The sequence below is a fragment of the Lepisosteus oculatus genome, chromosome 5 (genome assembly GCF_040954835.1).
Source record: "Lepisosteus oculatus isolate fLepOcu1 chromosome 5, fLepOcu1.hap2, whole genome shotgun sequence".
Classification (NCBI taxonomy): Eukaryota; Metazoa; Chordata; class Actinopteri; order Semionotiformes; family Lepisosteidae; genus Lepisosteus; species Lepisosteus oculatus.
The window spans coordinates 21948237-21967269 of record NC_090700.1 but is presented as its reverse complement, the minus strand read 5'-3'; the positions used below and the strand labels follow the sequence as shown (position 1 = coordinate 21967269).

Genomic DNA, 19033 nt, shown 5'->3' with positions numbered 1-19033 from the left:
TAACCTAGAACAGTTCTTAAATATTTTTCTGTTATCTATCATGCTTTCCTGTCATCACAAGATTACTAGCGTTCATAGCACGCATTTCTATGCATTCCTGTGTTTACAACTTTGGCATTATTCCAAAACCATACACATTCTCCTACCTCCCTATTTGCTGGAGATAGCTTTTTTTTAAATACAATTGGTCACTTAAGTTCGTAGCACACATTCCTATAGAGTGGTATAGAATTACATTGTTGCTCTGTGTCCACTCAAGTATTAGAGTGTACTGTATCGTAGTACGTAGGCTGCATATTCGACATGTATTAAAATAGAAAATATGAAAAAAATTTCAGTGCACACAACAAAGTTCCAGGGTCATATGGCGTACCAGCTGGCAGGGTTCCACGTACCACTCCTTGTACGCGTACCACAGTTTGAGAACCACTGGTCTAATGGTTTTACAAACCCCCCTGAAAAGTCAATTACTTAAGCTAAAAAAATCAGGGCCTATCATAAAGCCAGATGCTTTCTTTTTTTACATTAACTGGAAAGTTTACTGAGAATAGAAATAAGCAAATTCAATTAAGTTCTTGTCTTAACCTTTAGAATTATGTCCTGTCTTTTAATAAATATATTATTAAATATATGTATAATGTACATTTATATGTCCTCTTTTGTTTAACCCTCACATGGCCCAGTTCTCACAGTGTTCTTTTTTAATATAAGTTACTTGTTGAGGTGGCTTTGTCAGGTGTAAAAAATCATGGCTGAGTTATCCCAAATTAAGTGGATTCTCAAATGGCCCACAGGAAAGAAATCAGAATTAAATGTCTATTACAATGTAGGAAGCTCTTCTACATACAGACAATTGTGAGTATGTGGGACTGAATACGTAGCCTCATTGTGATAACAGATTCATACACAATGTGAGGAGATATTTGAGTCAATAAGCTATTAGCAAACAATTGTACAAAATGACTCGAGTGGCCTTCTCTCATCTGTAACTTGTCTTGTGCTTTTCTATTCATATGTTCTAGAGTCTAGTAAAGATTAAGCTATGAGTGCTGTCCTGATTCCACTTGCCACAACCAAATACATTTTCAGCTTGCAGGTGGTGAAAGGCTTGAGTGGGTAGGAAATTCAGTAGCAAACTGTCAGTGCAGTTAGATCTGCTGCAGGGCTTTAACTCACTTCACTCACTCTGACGAAACTTCTTTGTTAGTAAGTTTCACTGATGTTTGATGGTCTCTTCTTGACTCTTCCTTATTCGACCTTGTGGTCATAAAAGCTGCCTTTCTTGGCTGAAGTGAAGCTATGAAGGACAGGAGATTTAAGAGAGCTTTCACTATTGTCCATTCACTCTATTGAATTTCACCTTAATTAAATATAAGTAACAAACTGCCTCAGGAGTAGGAAAGCTCAGTGAAATAAATTATAATAAAAAAATGTAAAGCACTTATTCAGGAGCATATTTTCATATACAGTAATGCTTGTTATATGGTGTTGTGTTTAGACATATTTGCAAAGTTCTGTACACTCAAACACTTCCAAAAAACAAAAACACAAAATGCAGTATATATTTAATATGTAATGCAAGTGTAAAATCTTCTGCATTAAGATTTCTTAATGTAGTTTCTGCATGTAGTTTTAATAGCTAAAGGGGCATTAGATTGACATTTATCATGTGACTGTTGCCCCTTTTTATCATTTCCAGTGATCATTAGGATCATTTTAGTACCACTTGTCAGTGGTCAAATGGATTTAGTAGCTAAATATGTGTAACCCATAAAAAAAAACACATCACTGGTCATTACAGTTGGTTATCTGCAGTTGAATATGTTTATGTGTAATTTAGCTGTCTTTCATCATGAAATGTAAAATCAAACAGCCTGGAGAAGAAACATCTGGGATCCATATTTATTTTGTATTTTCACTATATATTGGTTCACTTCAGATTTATATTACAAGCTTCCTGCTGAGATGAATTATTTACTACAGTCAGTCATTAAATTCATTATTATTTATGATTCTACATGTTGGCAAGCTTTGATTGTTGCCTTGTAATGTTCAGCTGACCAAATTAATGGAATTTGTTCACTTCATTGAAAGAAGAGGTTACATGTAAGCCCTCTGATGGATACCAGCAGTGGCATTTTAATTTATTAACTTTCCTGGATCTTATTCTGCATTTTGTTTGCACCAACTGCTCTTTTAAAGTCTGATTGCCTAGATAACACAATATCCAGGAGCTGCGTTTTTAATGTATTCTTAACATTTTACTGAACTATTGCTTTTTTGTTTTGCTATGTAATAACATTGAGGAGAAATAAGGCTGCGATTTAATTTTTTAAAATAAAGATGACATGCAATCATCTCAATATTGTCATTTTTGGAACTTTGTTGAAAAATGCGATTTACTACAGTAAATGTTTTTGTCATAAAGAAATACAAAACCCTAAAAATAAAGAAAACTAATAAATAAAGCATGTCCTAAACATGTCTTTGGAAACTGGAAACTAATCAAACATGGGAAATGTATCAGACAGTGTTGGACATGATTAAATAGCCTAAGTGAATTGAGATGTGTTGCTTTTTCAAAAAATTAAAAACATTTTGTATATTCTGGAGAAAAGTTATTTAAAAAGCAACTGTACCTTTCTCCCTATATGTATATTTTTCTGGTTCTCCGGCAGTTCTTTTCATACAGCTCAAGATTCTGAGGAAGCTTAAACTAATCCGTTTAATTTCCTTCCGACAAAGCTCATTTTATAATCTAATTCATGTTGATGTGCAGTATTAAGACTTCGTTTTTATTAATGTGGGAGGCACAGTATGGGAATTTAATTTTAATTTAATATGTTCTTTCAAGAAAAGGAAATAAATGTTTGTTTTTTTGTTGCAGACTATATGTTATAGAAAGATTTGATTGCCGTTGTAAGCTACTATAAATGCATTGTTGAGGTTGAGAACTACAGTAGCCTGGAGACATGTGAGCATTGTGAAGGATATAACAACTAGATCAACTAAAGACTTTCTCTGCAGGCACAATAGCTCAAAGAAGGAAAATACAGGATGTGAAACCCCATGCTTAAACTATACACGCATGAAGAACATTTTACATTTTATGCTGGTTCTCTCCCTTTAGATTTCATACTTCATCTTTCTGTTCATGCAATAGTGGAAACTCTTTTTTACTGTATACTGGGGCAGTGCAGTGGCTAAAGATCTGCACCTGTGGCTGGAAGGTTGCCGGTTCGTATCCCGCGGCCGCCAGAGGAATCCTACTCTGTTGGGCCCCTGAGCAAGGTCCTTAAGCCCAACTGCTCCAGGGGTGCCATATAAATGGCTGACCCTGCACTCAGACCTCAAGCTTCTCTCCTTGTCCGTGTGTATCATGGAGAGCTAGTTGAGGTATGTGAAGAAAAACAAATTTCTAATACAAGAAATTGTGCTGTGAACAGTATGGCCAATAAAGTGATCTTATCTTATGCTTAGGGGTACTAAAAACACAGCAAATCTTTAGTTTACTTTTGGTCCAGTGCTCATTTATTGCATGTTTAATGACACTCCCTATGTTAATGAAGGCTAAAAACTCTTCTTTTTCAGATGTAAACACAATTAGAGCAAATGTGTTTTTTCTGTGACTGAAACTTGCAACAATGTGTCTAGTACCCTTGAAATCTTCCAGTTTTCACAAAATGAGTAAATGACACAGAAAAACAGATTGCGTAAAGCACATTTAAGGTATAAAGTTATAAGAGCTGAGCCTCTGTTCTGTGTGAAAATATACCAAATTCCTTAAAAATGCATTATTTATTAATATAATATTTTAGCATCTCTTTTTATATATTTTTTTACCCTTACTGTTACATATTAAGAAAAGAAAATGGTATTCAGTGTAAAGCAGACGAAGTTATGATATTGTCTCTGTGGAGATGCTAAAATTAAATGCGTAAAACTTCAGGGTTGAACCTTTTACATGGCTCAAGCAGTGTAGGCATTCATTCAGAGGACATCCAGACATCACTGTTTCTATTCTGGGCAGTCATTAGCTGGCTGGTATTACCAAGGCTGGTTGGAATGAAGATCACCAGTGTGAAAATACCTTGCCTCCCAGTAGAGAATATATAGTTGAGAAAATGAAAAAAATTGCTGATGTAAATAATTTTATCTTATTTTTTAAAGTAGGAATTACAGAGAAAAATATATTTTTTCATAACATGTAATATGACTAATGACTGAATTTGGAAATTGCTGCCATTGAAATGATCAACAACAGGGTAGTTGAAATAAAGACACAGAAAGGAAACAAAGACACACACCCATATCCTGTTAATAGAAAGACTTTGTTTTTGCACAGATTTGGTGTGACTTACATATTAATAGTGTTAGAAATATTATCATGGAATGGCCAGCTGTTGGCTTAACATTACTTTAAGCTGAGAGATGGGCCATAGACTCATTATCCAAACATACAGGCCCCAAATGACTCTTGAAGGAATAATACCACTGAAAAAATGTAAATCTTCAACATTTGCTAGTGACAAGAACACTGCAGAAAAATGAACTGATAATTTCAGCCTGAAAAAAGTAACAGATTCCTTCCCTCCTTCTATTGTAATAAGAGAGCTGCTCTGGGAATAATTTTGCTTTCAGTATTTTCAATATTTCTTTTCTGGCAAAAGCTAAAAGACAAAAGTGATATTGTTATCTCTGAATGTTTTCTAATAGGATTATGTGTTCCAACTTGCAAAATCATACAGATGTTAAAGGATTTCTAATATCTTTTTTCATATCTATTTCGGACATGCACAATGCAACGCAGTACAGAGTGGGAGGAGAGGGAGTGGAGACTCTAGCCTACATGTAAACATGACAGATACCAGACATCCCCCAGCACCTTCCTCCCCGGTAATTATCCGATTGCTAGAATTAAAGAATGCTTTTACCTACCCTAGTGGGAGCAGTTACACTCTTTTATAGCCAAGTCAGATTCAACTGCTGCACTCTATATTTTCCGAAAACAATACAGTGCCTTGCGAAAGTATTCGGCCCCCTTGAACTTTTCAACCTTTTGCCACATTTCAGGCTTCAAACATAAAGATATAAATTTTTTATTTTATGTGAAGAATCACCAACAAGTGGGACACAATTGTGAAGTGGAACGAAATCTATTGGATTTTTGAAACTTTTTTAACTAATAAAAAAATGAAAAGTGGGGCGTGCAAAATTATTCGGCCCCCTTGCGTTAATACTTTGTAGAGCCACCTTTTGCTGCGATTACAGCTGCAAGTCGCTTGGGGTATGTCTCTATCAGTTTTGCACATCGAGAGACTGAAATTCTTGCCCATTCTTCCTTGCAAAACAGCTCGAGCTCAGTGAGGTTGCATGGAGAGCGTTTGTGAACAGCAGTTTTCAGCTCTTTCCACAGATTCTCGATTGGATTCAGGTCTGGACTTTGACTTGGCCATTCAAACACCTGGATACGTTTATTTGTGAACCATTCCTTTGTAGATTTTGCTGTATGTTTGGGATCATTGTCTTGTTGGAAGATAAATCTCCGTCCCAGTTTCAGGTCTTTTGCAGACTCCCACAGGTTTTCATCCAGAATGGTCCTGTATTTGGCTGCATCCATCTTCCCCTCAATTTTAACCATCTTCCCTGTCCCTGCTGAAGAAAAGCAGGCCCAAACCATGATGCTGCCACCACCATGTTTGACAGTGGGGATGGTGTGTTGAGGGTGATGAGCTGTGTTGCTTTTACGCCAAACATATCGTTTTGCATTGTGGCCAAAAAGTTCGATTTTGGTTTCATCTGACCAGAGCACCTTCTTCCACATGTTTGGGGTGTCTCCCAGGTGGCTTGTGGCAAACTTTAGACGAGACTTTTTATGGATATCTTTGAGAAATGGCTTTCTTCTTGCCACTCTTCCATAAAGGCCAGATTTGTGCAGTGTAAGACTGATTGTTGTCCTATGGACAGACTCTCCCACCTCAGCTGTAGTTCTCTGCAGTTCATCCAGAGTGATCATGGGCCTCTTGGCTGCATCTCTGATCAGTCTTCTCCTTGTCTGAACTGAAAGTTTAGAGGGACGGCCAGGTCTTGGTAGATTTGCAGTGGTCTGATACTCCTTCCATTTCAAGATGATCGCTTGCACAGTGCTCCTTGGGATGTTTGAAGCTTGGGAAATCTTTTTGTATCCAAATCCGGCTTTAAATTTCTCCACAACAGTATTACGGACCTGCCTGGTGTGTTCCTTGGTCTTCATGATGCTCTCTGCGCTTTCAACAGAACCTTGAGACTATCACAGAGCAGGTGCATTTATACAGAGACTTGATTACACACAGGTGGATTCTATTTATCACCATCAGTCATTTAGGACAACATTGGATCATTCAGAGATCCTCGCTGAACTTCTGGAGTGAGTTTGCTGCACTGAAAGTAAAGGGGCCGAATAATTTTGCACGCCCCACTTATCATTTTTTTTTTAGTTAAAAAAGTTTCAAAAATCCAATAGATTTCGTTCCACTTCACAATTGTGTCCCACTTGTTGGTGATTCTTCACATAAAATAAAAAATGTATATCTTTATGTTTGAAGCCTGAAATGTGGCAAAAGGTTGAAAAGTTCAAGGGGGCCGAATACTTTCGCAAGGCACTGTATATGACCACTTACATTGTGGTGCACTCCATGATTTTATTATGCTTAGATAAGCTTGTATAGAGAGTTTGTTTTAAAAGTAACTGTTTACACATCTGAATTAAGAGAAAGGAAAGGAAAAAAATAGGAGAATAATACAGAAGTGAAGACATATTTGAGCACATCATTGCAGTAGTTTCATTATGAATGAGACATGCCTGATATTAAGGTATGTTTTTCTGATTTATCAGTACTTATAGAAGGTAAGGTGCCCTTTGTTTTCTCAAACCTGTAATACGCTGGTGGGTGTGGCACTACTGGGCTAATATTTAAAACACTTTTGAGGTGCTTTTTGATGAAAACCACAATAGATGCAAAGAAATTTCCATAGTACAGCTGAAAGAAATGTCAGTAACTCAAGTAAAAGATTATATGTAGAGAACTCAAGAAAGGTTACAAATGAACAAGAGTGTCCTTACTAGCGTGTAGTTTAATGACCTGAGGAACCCATAAAACGTCTTCTTAAAAGAGTTTGTTCCAGCCCCACACAATTCTCTATAGAATTGTCTCATGCATTTGGTCCTGAATGCCCTTTGATTTTTCAACTTGTTCCTGGATTGTCTCGGAGATGCATTCATACTGAAAATAAGTGAGCAACTGGTACCCTGGTGGGCGACAGAGAATGTTATCATGGACGGATGCAAAAACAGAATTTAAAATCAAATTGTTACTGTAATTTCTTGATTGATTCCTGGGGCGCAAAATACAGTATATCAGTTTGTGCTGGATGAAAGGGCTGCTGCAGTATTGTGATGTCTAGGTTTGATTATAGTATCCAACTAAATTAATTTGAAGAACATCGAATTTTGTGTTTTAAATTAGTTTTTGGGTTGATTGTTTAATTGATAACAGAATTCAAAAAATGACTTTTAAGTACTATTCTTTCATCATTATATCTGTGCATATTGAAATTTCAGGTATAATGCATTGTTCAGAATACAAAGGCAAAAGTGCAAAATACTGTTTTGTTCTTCCTTTTTATTTTGTTTGAATGTTTTCTCTTTAATGATATATGCATTGTATTTGGGAAATGTGATTGTATGCTTTATGTTTGGAACAGGATTGCTGCACACATTAGAGACTGAAATGTCATATCCATTCAGATAGTTAAATCTGACTTAAAAACATGTTAATAATCATTTCTGTCCAGTATACCTCAGTCAGTACAGACACACTAAAGCTAATGCTAGTTAAACTAGTTAGAATGCACTGTGTGAAGCTATACAGTATAGTCATATCTAGTATGACAGGTAATAAAATATCTAGTCATATTTGTCCAAAAATTACATTACAGCTTTAAAAGTGATAGGTGATAAGAAGTGCAATAAGATCTTGAATAAGTTCATGGGCATTCTTGGTTTTCCAAAAAATGACTGTCCTATACCACAGTGACTCTTAAAACACACCCAAGCAGACAATGAAATATTGAACCAAGAGCTCGGAGATTTCTTACATGAAAATTTGAAATGTTGTGTGATGAACTTAGACATATGATAGAAGGAAGAGTGGTGGGTTCAAAATTGTAGTGAAAGAATCCATAGATGCTAATGTTAAAAATACCAGTTTTGAGAAATTTGTTATTGATAGACATCAGCATCTGTGTCATTGAGTGAAAAGGAGAGTATCGACATACTAGATCCCAGAGCGATGAATTAATGATTCTCTAGGTTCCCATCAAGCCCGACCTCATGGCTACCACTGATACTGTTTGCTTCAGAGCAGGCCCAGCTTCTGTGCTAACATCCCTTCTCAGCAGGAGACCGCTGCACGCTGTGCATTAAAGGGGGGCAGAGCGGAGGAATCAAAGGAATCCCTGAAGATAAAAGGGCAATGTGTTGTTCAAGGCCAATATTCGATTGAAATTCTGACTTCTTTAGTTTTTTTCAGTCTCTAAAATCTCCTCTGCAATGTGTGATATATGGGGATTTATTTATTTTATTTATTTTTTAATTGGTGAAAGAAGGGAGGGGTGTAATGCTGTGAACTTACAACAAGAAGAAAATCGTATCTTAGTTCACTTAGTAAACTAAGTGCTTAAAGGTTTAAGGAGGAATTTGCTGGTTGTCAGGGTTCAGGTTTCTGTGTTGTTCACCTGAGCTTTAATTTGTAGAGGAGGAGGTTCACTAGTTGGTGTTGTACTTGTTGAGATGGGGCCCAAAAGGTGTGAGAAGTGTGCAAATGGCAGGGGGCCTGAGAAACGTCTGGATACAGACACGGTATTACGGGTGACTTTTGTTTCTGCTCTTGAGTGTATTCACTCCCTGATATACTGGATACCCTGAGGTGACTGTATCTTCAGTTGTCTTTGATACACCCTCATGGATTTCAGCCATGTTGTTGAATTTGATAGCCTGGCTTCTTTCAAGAAACCGCTGGATGAGATCATCGGATAAATTAACTATTAACTATCAACCATGATAGATGGGCCTCCTCTTATTCGTAACTTTTTTGATGTTCTATGTCTTTATAATTGTAGTTTTGCTTGGTGCTTGTTGGCAGTGATTTTCACTGCTGAGTTTGTTAGCAACTATTTTATTTTAGCATTGTTTGAGATTGAGTAATCTTGTATACAGATATGTGAATTAAGCAAAATCCAAAGCGTTTTTATGAAAATGATAAGAATGTTTTATTCTTTAAAAAATCAAAATAAAAAATAATTCAGTAATATAGGCTGTAGTTGATCATGTGCTTTAAAGTTCTGAAACAAAAGTGGGGTTTTTACTGTAGTGTGGATCCATTAGCTATGATCTATTTGGTCTCCATTTAATTTATCACTATTGTCGCACAATCCTGGGAAAAAATAACAATAGTACTGGCAGTATGTGTGCATTTATGTTAAGTGGTATTTAGATTGTTAAAATAGACAATACTGTGAAGACTTTGGCAGCTTTATACTGTGTAAAACTTTGTCAGGATTGTCGGCAGTGTGAGAAGCGACACTAGGATTTTGAGGCATTAGTAAACATGTGACATAGCCCCTCACTGACAGAACAGGTTTCTCTTCTGAGTTCTGTAATGATAATGAATTATGCTTATTTATAGATGCCAAAATCCAGCGTTACTCCATTCCTGCAGCTGTACCTGCGCACTAGAGTAAATAAACTTACAAAAACAAGAAATCTACTCAGCAACATTCAATTGTGTATTTTTATTGAGTTTAAGTGTTGATTGAGTTGTTGATTACAGAATTCGGGTAATGTCTTCCAGGACTTCTATCCTTTCATTGCTATATCCATGTGTATTAATATTTCAGATATAATGTGTTCTGCAAATTGCAAACGCCAAAGTGCAAAATACTGTACACTTGCAGATGAAAATACTAAAGTGTAAGAAAGTCGTTCTGAAAGTTATTTTAGTCCTCTATTATTTTTTTTATCATGTAATAAATCATCCTGAAAACATTAATAATTCTTCCTACTTTCACTCAATTGTGCCTTATTTCTTTCAAATCTGTCATCAGATTGTGTTCTTATAATATTGGTTTTACATGTGTTGTACAGCAGTTACCACAATAGGTAAGCTTACAGGCTCTCTTTTTAAAATTTATTTTCAAACACAAAAGGAGAAGACTGAACAATGACTATGTAGACATTTAAAATTTTTAAATTTATTAGAACACACCTTCCTTTGGGTGAAGCCCTACAGGGTACAGCTGCAAACATAATTACTGGCCCAGTATCTATGTCAGGATCTTAAATTAATTTGAATGTAGTTAGTTTTTCATTATTTTCTTGCCTGTCATACAGGCCTACTTATCTTCACACAATCATAAGAAAAGCATTACTAAAGTCCAGCTGGACAGAAGGCAACTTAAGCTGGACAATTTGCAAATTGTTCTTTGTCTGGGTGATTCAACCAATGCTTTAAAGGAAAGTTACTTCTCCCTAAGCTAAGAAGCACTTCATGATCTAGGTATCATAAACATAGGAACCATCTCTCACCACCAGGTGTATTTTACTTTGTGCTGTTTATTTTATTTTCTTTGCCAATCAAAAACTAGAAGCTGGAGTGTTAATGTTTTGTTCTTTAAGAAGGGCCTACAGTGAAGGTAATATCTTGAAAAAAGAGAACTTGCAATAACTGCTTTTGCCACTCTTGTTTCAGCCCTAATATTCATTGATGCCAGAAAGCCCTCACACTCTGCATTTATGTGCATTTATGACTGTTTTATTTCAGAAACATGAACTTTAAATGATTTTGCATAAGCATTTTGTCATATGTACCAATAATTATTTTGTAATACGTGTAACTCCATCTATTCTGTAAATGCACAGGTGGAGCTAGGCATTAGTAAATATGCACAGAGGTTTGGGAACATTGCCTCTCTGATATGAAATCATACAGTAACTGCTGGTAAAATAAGATGGGATAGTATATCTGCATTATTTAATGTGTACTTAATCTGTACATTATTTAATTTAAAGTACTGTATGGATATTGCTCTGTTTTCCTAGACATGCTGGTAAGATAATTGGTTTCAGGGAAAATTGGCTCTGATGTGTGTGTCTCTGTGTGTGCCATTCGATGGACTAGTGTCCTTTCCAGGGTGTACCCTGCCTTGCTCACATTGCTTGCCTGGATAGGTTTTGGCTCCTCTGTGACACTGAATTGGATAAAGAGAAAGGAAAATGGACAGATATATAGGTATTACATTCTCTAAGGCTAGAACACTTGATTATTTTGCTGATTATTTACTGTACATACATTGTGAGTTAATTTTAATTTGTGCGTTTAATCTCACAGTTGCTGAATTAGAAATCCCAAATTTGATGTGGATTTTTTAAATTAATTTATTATTTTTAAAAGTTTTTTTTTTCAACCAAATTGATTGATTTTTCTGAAGCAGCAAACCTCTTATTGGTTAAGAATAATTATTATGCTTGTTGTGAAAGAAATCAACAAACTACATTGCACATTAAATCTTATAGTCAAATATATGTGCATTAAGTTTATTCTGCTGATGGCTTTTCCAGTGAATGATGATTAGTTTGAATGGGCTGCTGCCATATAAATAATGATATGGACTTAGATTGTTCATTTGCTTATTTTGCTTGTTCTCCCTGTGGCATTTGTGGGTCGGGATCTTAATAAAGATTTGTGCTGACTTTGTTTGCTCTGTTAGTATCTTGCAAAGTCATTTGCAGTTTTGCTATAAAGTTGTTACTGCAGTGCAATTCTGTAAGATAATGAAGAGCCAGTGGATAGATTTACAGGCACTAGTGGGAATATACCAGTTTTTTTTAAAGAAATAGTGTCTTCAAGTAGTATTTTTTGCATGTGTTTTAGAACTAAGCACACTTTAGATTATGCTGATTTTTAGTCTGTGAAAGATATCCAAAGAAAAAAAATATTTTTCAGAAATGTCGGCCGAATGTCATATCATGACTACTAATGCAGGGCTAATCAACACATGGCCCTTTAATTCACTCCATTTCGGAATGTCATTACAACCAACTCCTAAATTGCTTGGTTGATCTTACTAATTACTGTATGAGTTAGGTAAGGAGCTGGTTGTGTCATAAGGAATAAAAGGTTAGTTGCACTACAGGATTTGCAGAGTGTTTAAATTTAAACCCACTTGGCTTAATGTCAGACCCGTTGAAGATATTTTTTCCAATTTTTGCCAAATTTGGAATTTTCCATTTAGGTTCTGTACTCCCACATAGACACTGGGCACCAGTTAAGTGGTGTAGAGTGGATGTAATTCTCATATCTTAAGGGGATGGGAGACACACAAGCTCTTCTGGGGCCCCAGCATCGGTGTGAAATGATATTTGCTTGCCTTTAGAAGATCTCAACTTTGAATAAATCTTTCTACAGTATGTTACACAACATTGATCTGTTTTTAGTTGTAGCTCTATTTTAATGGGCCACTGTCTTAAAAAATCTATACTTATGTGTCAATTTATTCAATACCTAAGCATGACTTTAGAATATAAAAAATGTTACACAGAGGTGATTCATACAATCTACAGTAGCTCATGTAATTGCTAACAGCTAATTGATCTGAGGATCTCATTCAATAATTTCTGCTTAACAGAATGGCTACCTAACTTGTTCCAGACTCCGACAGCCTTTTGTGTCTTTGTGCATACAAAATGCCTGCAGTTCTAAATGTATTCCCCCCACAGTTTCCACTACTTTGTGTTATAGATGATGTGGATAAAAAATCCTGAGAATTATTTAAATATGTCTGCCAAGCTCTTTTAAAAGCCTATATTGAGCCCTTCCTAAACCATCCTCTGTCTTAAAAAACATGAATCTTCCCTCAAAATTTAAAAACTTCTTCAGCTATATTTTCTTCCTGTGTCAAGTTCTGTTTTTTTACTGCTTGCTAATGGCCGGTTTATCTTTAGAAATGTTCCGCAGATGAATAACAGTATTTTTTAAATAGCACTTAGGAATCTTATACTTTTTAATTGGAGTTCTTGAAAGATGGAAAAAGCAGGAAAAGGTTATCATGTTAGGTATGTTTCTGCAGCACAGCAAACTTCAAACAAAATTCCAGGACTCATAAATTTGATTGTAATGCAAATATTTATCTCTAACAGGCATTGTACACGTTTGGAATTTAACTGACAGCCAAATGGAACATGAAAAGATTGTGTTTAATTATCGTAGGAGGGGAGCTTATCTTTCATTTTGGCTGTAACTTTTGAAAGAGTCATTAAACTGATTGAAAAAGTATTTTCTTTTTATAGGATCCACATCATTACAGAGCTGTTCAAAGTGGAAATGTCACAATCCACAATGTAATGAAAAAAGATAGGACAGTTAATGCTTCTTAAAATTGAAAAAAAAATACGACAAATAAAAAACTGTGTAGCACAGATTTCAATTGTTTTTTCTGGATTTCTGCATTGCAACATTTTGGCTGAAAGCACTTGATTTAATCTTTATATTTTTCTATGCACTTTTTTAAATATTTGTTTTATAGAGAATTTTAATAGTATAGCATTTTCTGCTCTGATAAGCACTTAATAACATTAAAAATGTGTACTTATTTAATTTGTATATTCTCTCCAAAACACATCTTCCTGTTTGAAGCCTGTTATTCACTTAATTCATAAACATAAATAAATTGTATTCCTCAAAATCATTAGCTGCATGATTATACTCCCAATCTTCTAATAAATGCCTTAAAATCACCTGCTATTTGTCTTATAACACAACACTGTGTTCCACCTTCCTGTTGCAATTTCATAGTGATTATGTTCAGACCAAGGTCAACATTTTGGTCTGATTGCCACTTTTGCTTTCTTATAAGATGCAATTCTGTGATGACTTCCCCTGTCATTTTTCTGTCATTCCCAAGTAAATTCTTTTCAGTAAGTAAGATTTCTTCTGATCTTGCATAAAGAGTTTCTAATTTGTATTTTGTATCTGACATTACTCAGAACATTCTGATATGTTTGTTGCAGCAAGACATCTGTTGTTGACACATTTTTACATGCAAATAACTAAGTACAAGGACTTTCTGAGCATCTGTAGAGGATGTTATAGCACAAACATAAATGAACTCCCTAACTTTGAATGTAAAATTTCTCAGTTTTCAGTAAGGCTAGAGTGTCTTGGAGTAGCTTGACCAGTTCCTATAGGGATTTACCCATTATAGAAAAGCACCAAGAGTTCAAAAGAAGTATTTGTTGCCTGTGGTGAGGGCCATATTCAAGGAGCTAATTCTAGAAGGTAAGGAGTTAATTCTCCAACCCTGTAGTTGACAAGTTGCACACATCTACAGTATATGGGTGGCGGGTTTGCTGAAACTTAGAAATGATCTGTGAAAAGCAAAGCAACTGCACTGATAATAGGTAATAGGAGTCTGGTTTGTACTATAACTAGAAGGACGAGGGCAGTCCTCCCACAAATGATTAAAATGGTTATTTAAGGGTTTTATTATGGTCACTCCCTGATTACTATGATTTTAAGATTTTTAAACCATAGCCATAGGTCTATGAATCAACTATAGCATTGTGGTGTGACAAAATAAGACTGGTTATTTTTTACATTGACCAGCTTCTTCTGAAATGTTACCATGTCACTACAGGAGCTTCTGATGTATCAAAGTTGGAATAAAACGTGTTTTAAAAGTGAGGACATTGAAAATATAAGCTTGAGCTTATATGCTTTTGTGATTAATATGAAGAGTAATTGGTATAGAGTAATAGCTGTATCCAGCAACAGTTTTTTAAGAGAAATACAAATGTGGAGTAGCTGCAGGTGGACCCTATGTGTTAACGGGTTCCCCACTAGTAAAGCAAAGTTTTTTTTTATTTAAAGAAAAGCAAAACAACCTATAACAGTTATTGTATATTATGAAAACCTTCCTAAAAAGAACATTTTTGTAATGTTGTGCTTCCAGTCTAGTTTAAACTTGGAACGCAGAATCCCTCAACAAACAGGAGTGTGTCTGACATCATCTAAAGCCGCCTCTATTTCTCCGCAGTCCTGCGCGATGACTTCAGGCAGAACCCATCCGATGTGATGGTGGCAGCTGGGGAGCCTGCTGTCATGGAGTGCCAGCCCCCCCGAGGTCATCCAGAGCCAACTATCTCCTGGAAGAAAGACGCTGTACCAATCGATGACAAAGATGAAAGAATCACGGTGAGTGTCCAGCACAATGCAGAAAAGGGCATTATGCTGTTGGTTGGTGCTCAGTTAAGTGAATTGTTAATATTCACCACAGATCAGAACATAGTTCATGATAGTGGGTTAAGTCAGACAGGCCTCTCTTTGCTTTTAGTGACACAGCAACTCTGGCATCCTCTCAGGGGTATGTTGTTGTCTGTAAGGGATGCGCCCCTCCTTTTATTAGCATAGTTTTTAAAGATGAATGGCTCAAGGGTGGATGAATCAAAGGAAACTTTTTACACTTTCTTATACTCCCTTGTGTGTTGTGATGTCTAAATAAATAAATAAAAAACAATTCGCCTTTCCTAATTGGGTAGATACAACAAAACTAATTGGCAAATCACAACAAAAAAAAAGATTGTGCCTAAGATTTCTTCAGTATTTTGGCCGCATTGAAAGTATTTGGCAGCAGCCAGAATATAGGTAGAATAAAAAAATTGTGTGGACCTTAAGACATCCAGTTAAGTATAGACCTATAAGTAAAGGAAGTTTTTGAATCCTTCTAGTAGTTTCCTGTTTCCTTCCAGTACATATTTTGCTTTACTTCAATACAGATGTTTATTTTTTAATTCCTTTTGAGCCTTACTACTGTAGTTTTTAAAGTAATCATGAGTAATGAATGCTCTTAAGAATAAACAGGCCTTGCAGCAAGAACAATCTTTCAATTAAAATTGCTTTACCCTTTCTTATGCTTCTCAAATTCGAATATTTTTTGCATTACATGTATGCATTTTATTAAATGAAATAAGAGGAGAATCAAAAAAACTGTATGACTATTCAAGCCTGACCTATTAATGAGGTATTGCATTTAAAAAGAATCTACCTTTAAAAAACATTTAATTTCCTGTTTAGATACACAGTTAATTTTCCAACATTCATTCCCTTATAGTACCTCACGTGGCCCAACTCTAAACTGTGGACATGAAACAGATATTAACTCATCATGGCTATAGAAAGACAGTCTGGCTTCCCAAAACATCTTAAGTATTAAATCTGGAGATATCCTTAAACTAGGACATTGTCTTTGTGTGAGTTTGTTCAACTGCTTTGTGCAGCACCCTTAATCTCATGGAGCTGTTCAGTGGAAAACTGAACTGAACATACAGTATCTTATAATACTGGCTACAGACCTACGGTGATGATGGAAGAAAAGCATTGCCACAAGGAACTGCTTCACACAAAACATATGCCCATCTTTTTGTTAAAGAGTGGAACTGTGGAGCTTGTTTTAGAAGACCTCACACTTTATGCTTAGAAAAGGAAACATCAACAACTTGGAAAAATGAAGCACTTATAGAGGTCAGTGAAAAGATTGCAGACAGGTGCAGAAAACTCCCAACAGTATGTGCGCATTCCAAACATAACTCGAAGAAAACAATAAAGGCTATGGAATATTCTCATAGATGAAAATTTTTAACACTGTAATAATATGAAGTCAATTCACTTTGATAAAACAAAAATGCAATCCACACTGGTGTTGTAACGTAAATGGCTGATTAATGGATTTTAAAAATGAATGACAATTAGTCTTTTTAATTAAGATGACACTCCAAGGAGCTCCGATATAAATTACAATTCATTCTCATTACCGTGCGACCTTGGGAGCTCAGAATAATTTTAACAAGACTCCTGTTTTGAGAGAAGAAGTGATTATGGTCATTGTTTTACTCAAACTGACAGGCAAGATACTGGATGCGCTTATTGGTGATCTTCATAATTAGGGCAGAAAGGCAAAAGAGCAGAGAACCCCAGTTAATGAATGACAGAGACCCTGCTTAAAGATAAGCAGGAGTCCTTTAACTAATCACATAACTACAGTGTGCAACCAGCAGAACTGAGACTAATGCAAATATGCTGTCTGTCCCATAAAATATTTAGCTAATATCACACACAGTACTGACATATACTGGGAATTGCCTTGGATCTTATCCTATGTGTGATTTTTAATAATTACAGATTTTCGAGTGTGTCAAAAAATTGAATAAATAGGACAATTATTATACTTTTTTGTAATTCTAATTCTAATGGTCAGTTATTTTTAATACATGCAATATGTGAGGTTTTAAGCATTCTTGTTTGTTAGGAGTGATTATATAGTGAGTTGGACACATTCTGTATGAGCTATTTAAATATTTAAATTGTATTATTTACTGCTGGCTTGTATAGCTGTAGGTTACCTTCAATGAAGGCATCTCCCAAATACATCAACATTATAATAATAGACATTGTAATAATAATTAATAGTACCAGCTGCTTCAGTGAACTGGTAAGGGACTCTGCTTTATCCATTTTGGGTTTTACCAACCAAAGGTCTTGTCCAGGCTGTGGAAATGGAGTAGAATTGCACTTATTATTTAAACTTCACTACAAACCTCGGTGGTGATACTAAACATCTGTTGTTTGTTTGCATAGAGTCCAAATATAAGAATCTGAAGTTCACCGCATCTGAAACAGATCACAATGTTTCTGCTCAGAACAGACTTGTTTTCTACATAAATACCATTACCTTCAAAAAGAATGTAAGTTCACTACAAATGTATTGTGAAAGGCATCAGATACAAGCAATATTAGTTTTGGAGTTCTGAATGCTGTAGTTCCTCAGTACAATTCTTTCCTGATTTCTGCTGTTAATAAGATTTACAGTGAAGTTCACAGACATACATGCAGGTGTCATTAATGATGTCCTACTATGGATATCACATTCCATAGATTAGAGACTTCCTGGCAAGCTTACTGTGTAATTAAAAGAAACAACAACATAATTTTTTAACTTAAATTACATTATCTGGGTCATCTGTCAATTTCCAATGAGCAGACCTGCAAATCAGGTTTGAAAAATCTTAATGAAGTTCCTTTTCGCACTTAATAGTTACAGGTTAAGAGACACTTGTTATTTTCATTTCTGACTATATATTGCTCTGTTAGATCAAAGGCTTGCTCAAAGGGAATCTTTTGCCATGAAGTCTTTTCAGAAACACCTGGATCCTTTTGAAGTCTTTGTAAATATGCAGCCCGTTGCAACTAAGTAGAGTAGCCAAGACGTCTCAGCATTTCTGTTGAGGCTGTGCTTATAATACACTATTGGTGTCTAAAAAGGCAAAACTCTCTGTCCTCCTGAGATAACAATCCCCAATCCCTCTCTCTTCCCTTAACTTTAGAAATAAATCCTGAAACTTTACACTCAGAAATTCTTTTTACTGTTTCCAAAGGTTCATGGGTTAAGAAAATCAGCACCAGCACCTTATATAATGTAAAGAGGAGAGGAGAGATGTACAAAGGAAGTACTTTAGTGCCACATTCATCATTAAAAAAGGATTTAAATGTTGTTTTGGTTTAATTTATCAATTAGTGGACACAACAAAAAATAATAATATATCCACTTATCTTTTTGAAAGTTTTTAAAAGGTATTTATTATACACTTCTACTGTAATAGTTGTGACAATCTCAACACATAATAAAAAACAACTGTTAATAATGCATTAGGTTAGAGTGATGTTGCTGAATGTCAACAGCAATCCTAGAAGTGATATTTTTAACCACCCTCAGATACTTGGTTTGATAAATCATTCAGTAGCTGTTTATAGAATAGTAAAAAAGCTTCAGTTTACTTGAACATCTTTACTACCTAAAACTGATGAATGTAAATACAATTGATAAACAGATAATAACGTAGCCCATTTGGTTGTTAAGATCTAATTGATCCAAGGATCTGATCCAG

At 35.4% G+C, this 19033-nt stretch overlaps 1 protein-coding gene across 8 annotated transcripts in view; it reads left to right on the top strand.

Moving 5' to 3' along the window:
* Positions 1-19033, top strand: part of robo1 (roundabout, axon guidance receptor, homolog 1 (Drosophila)) — a 502926-nt gene that overhangs the window by 402288 nt on the left and 81605 nt on the right. For all 8 annotated transcript variants that reach the window (XM_069190216.1, XM_069190212.1, XM_069190214.1 and 5 more), the window contains one exon: positions 15130-15287. In XM_069190216.1, the coding sequence (XP_069046317.1) occupies positions 15130-15287 (158 nt within the window). The remainder of the gene's footprint in view (positions 1-15129; positions 15288-19033) is intronic.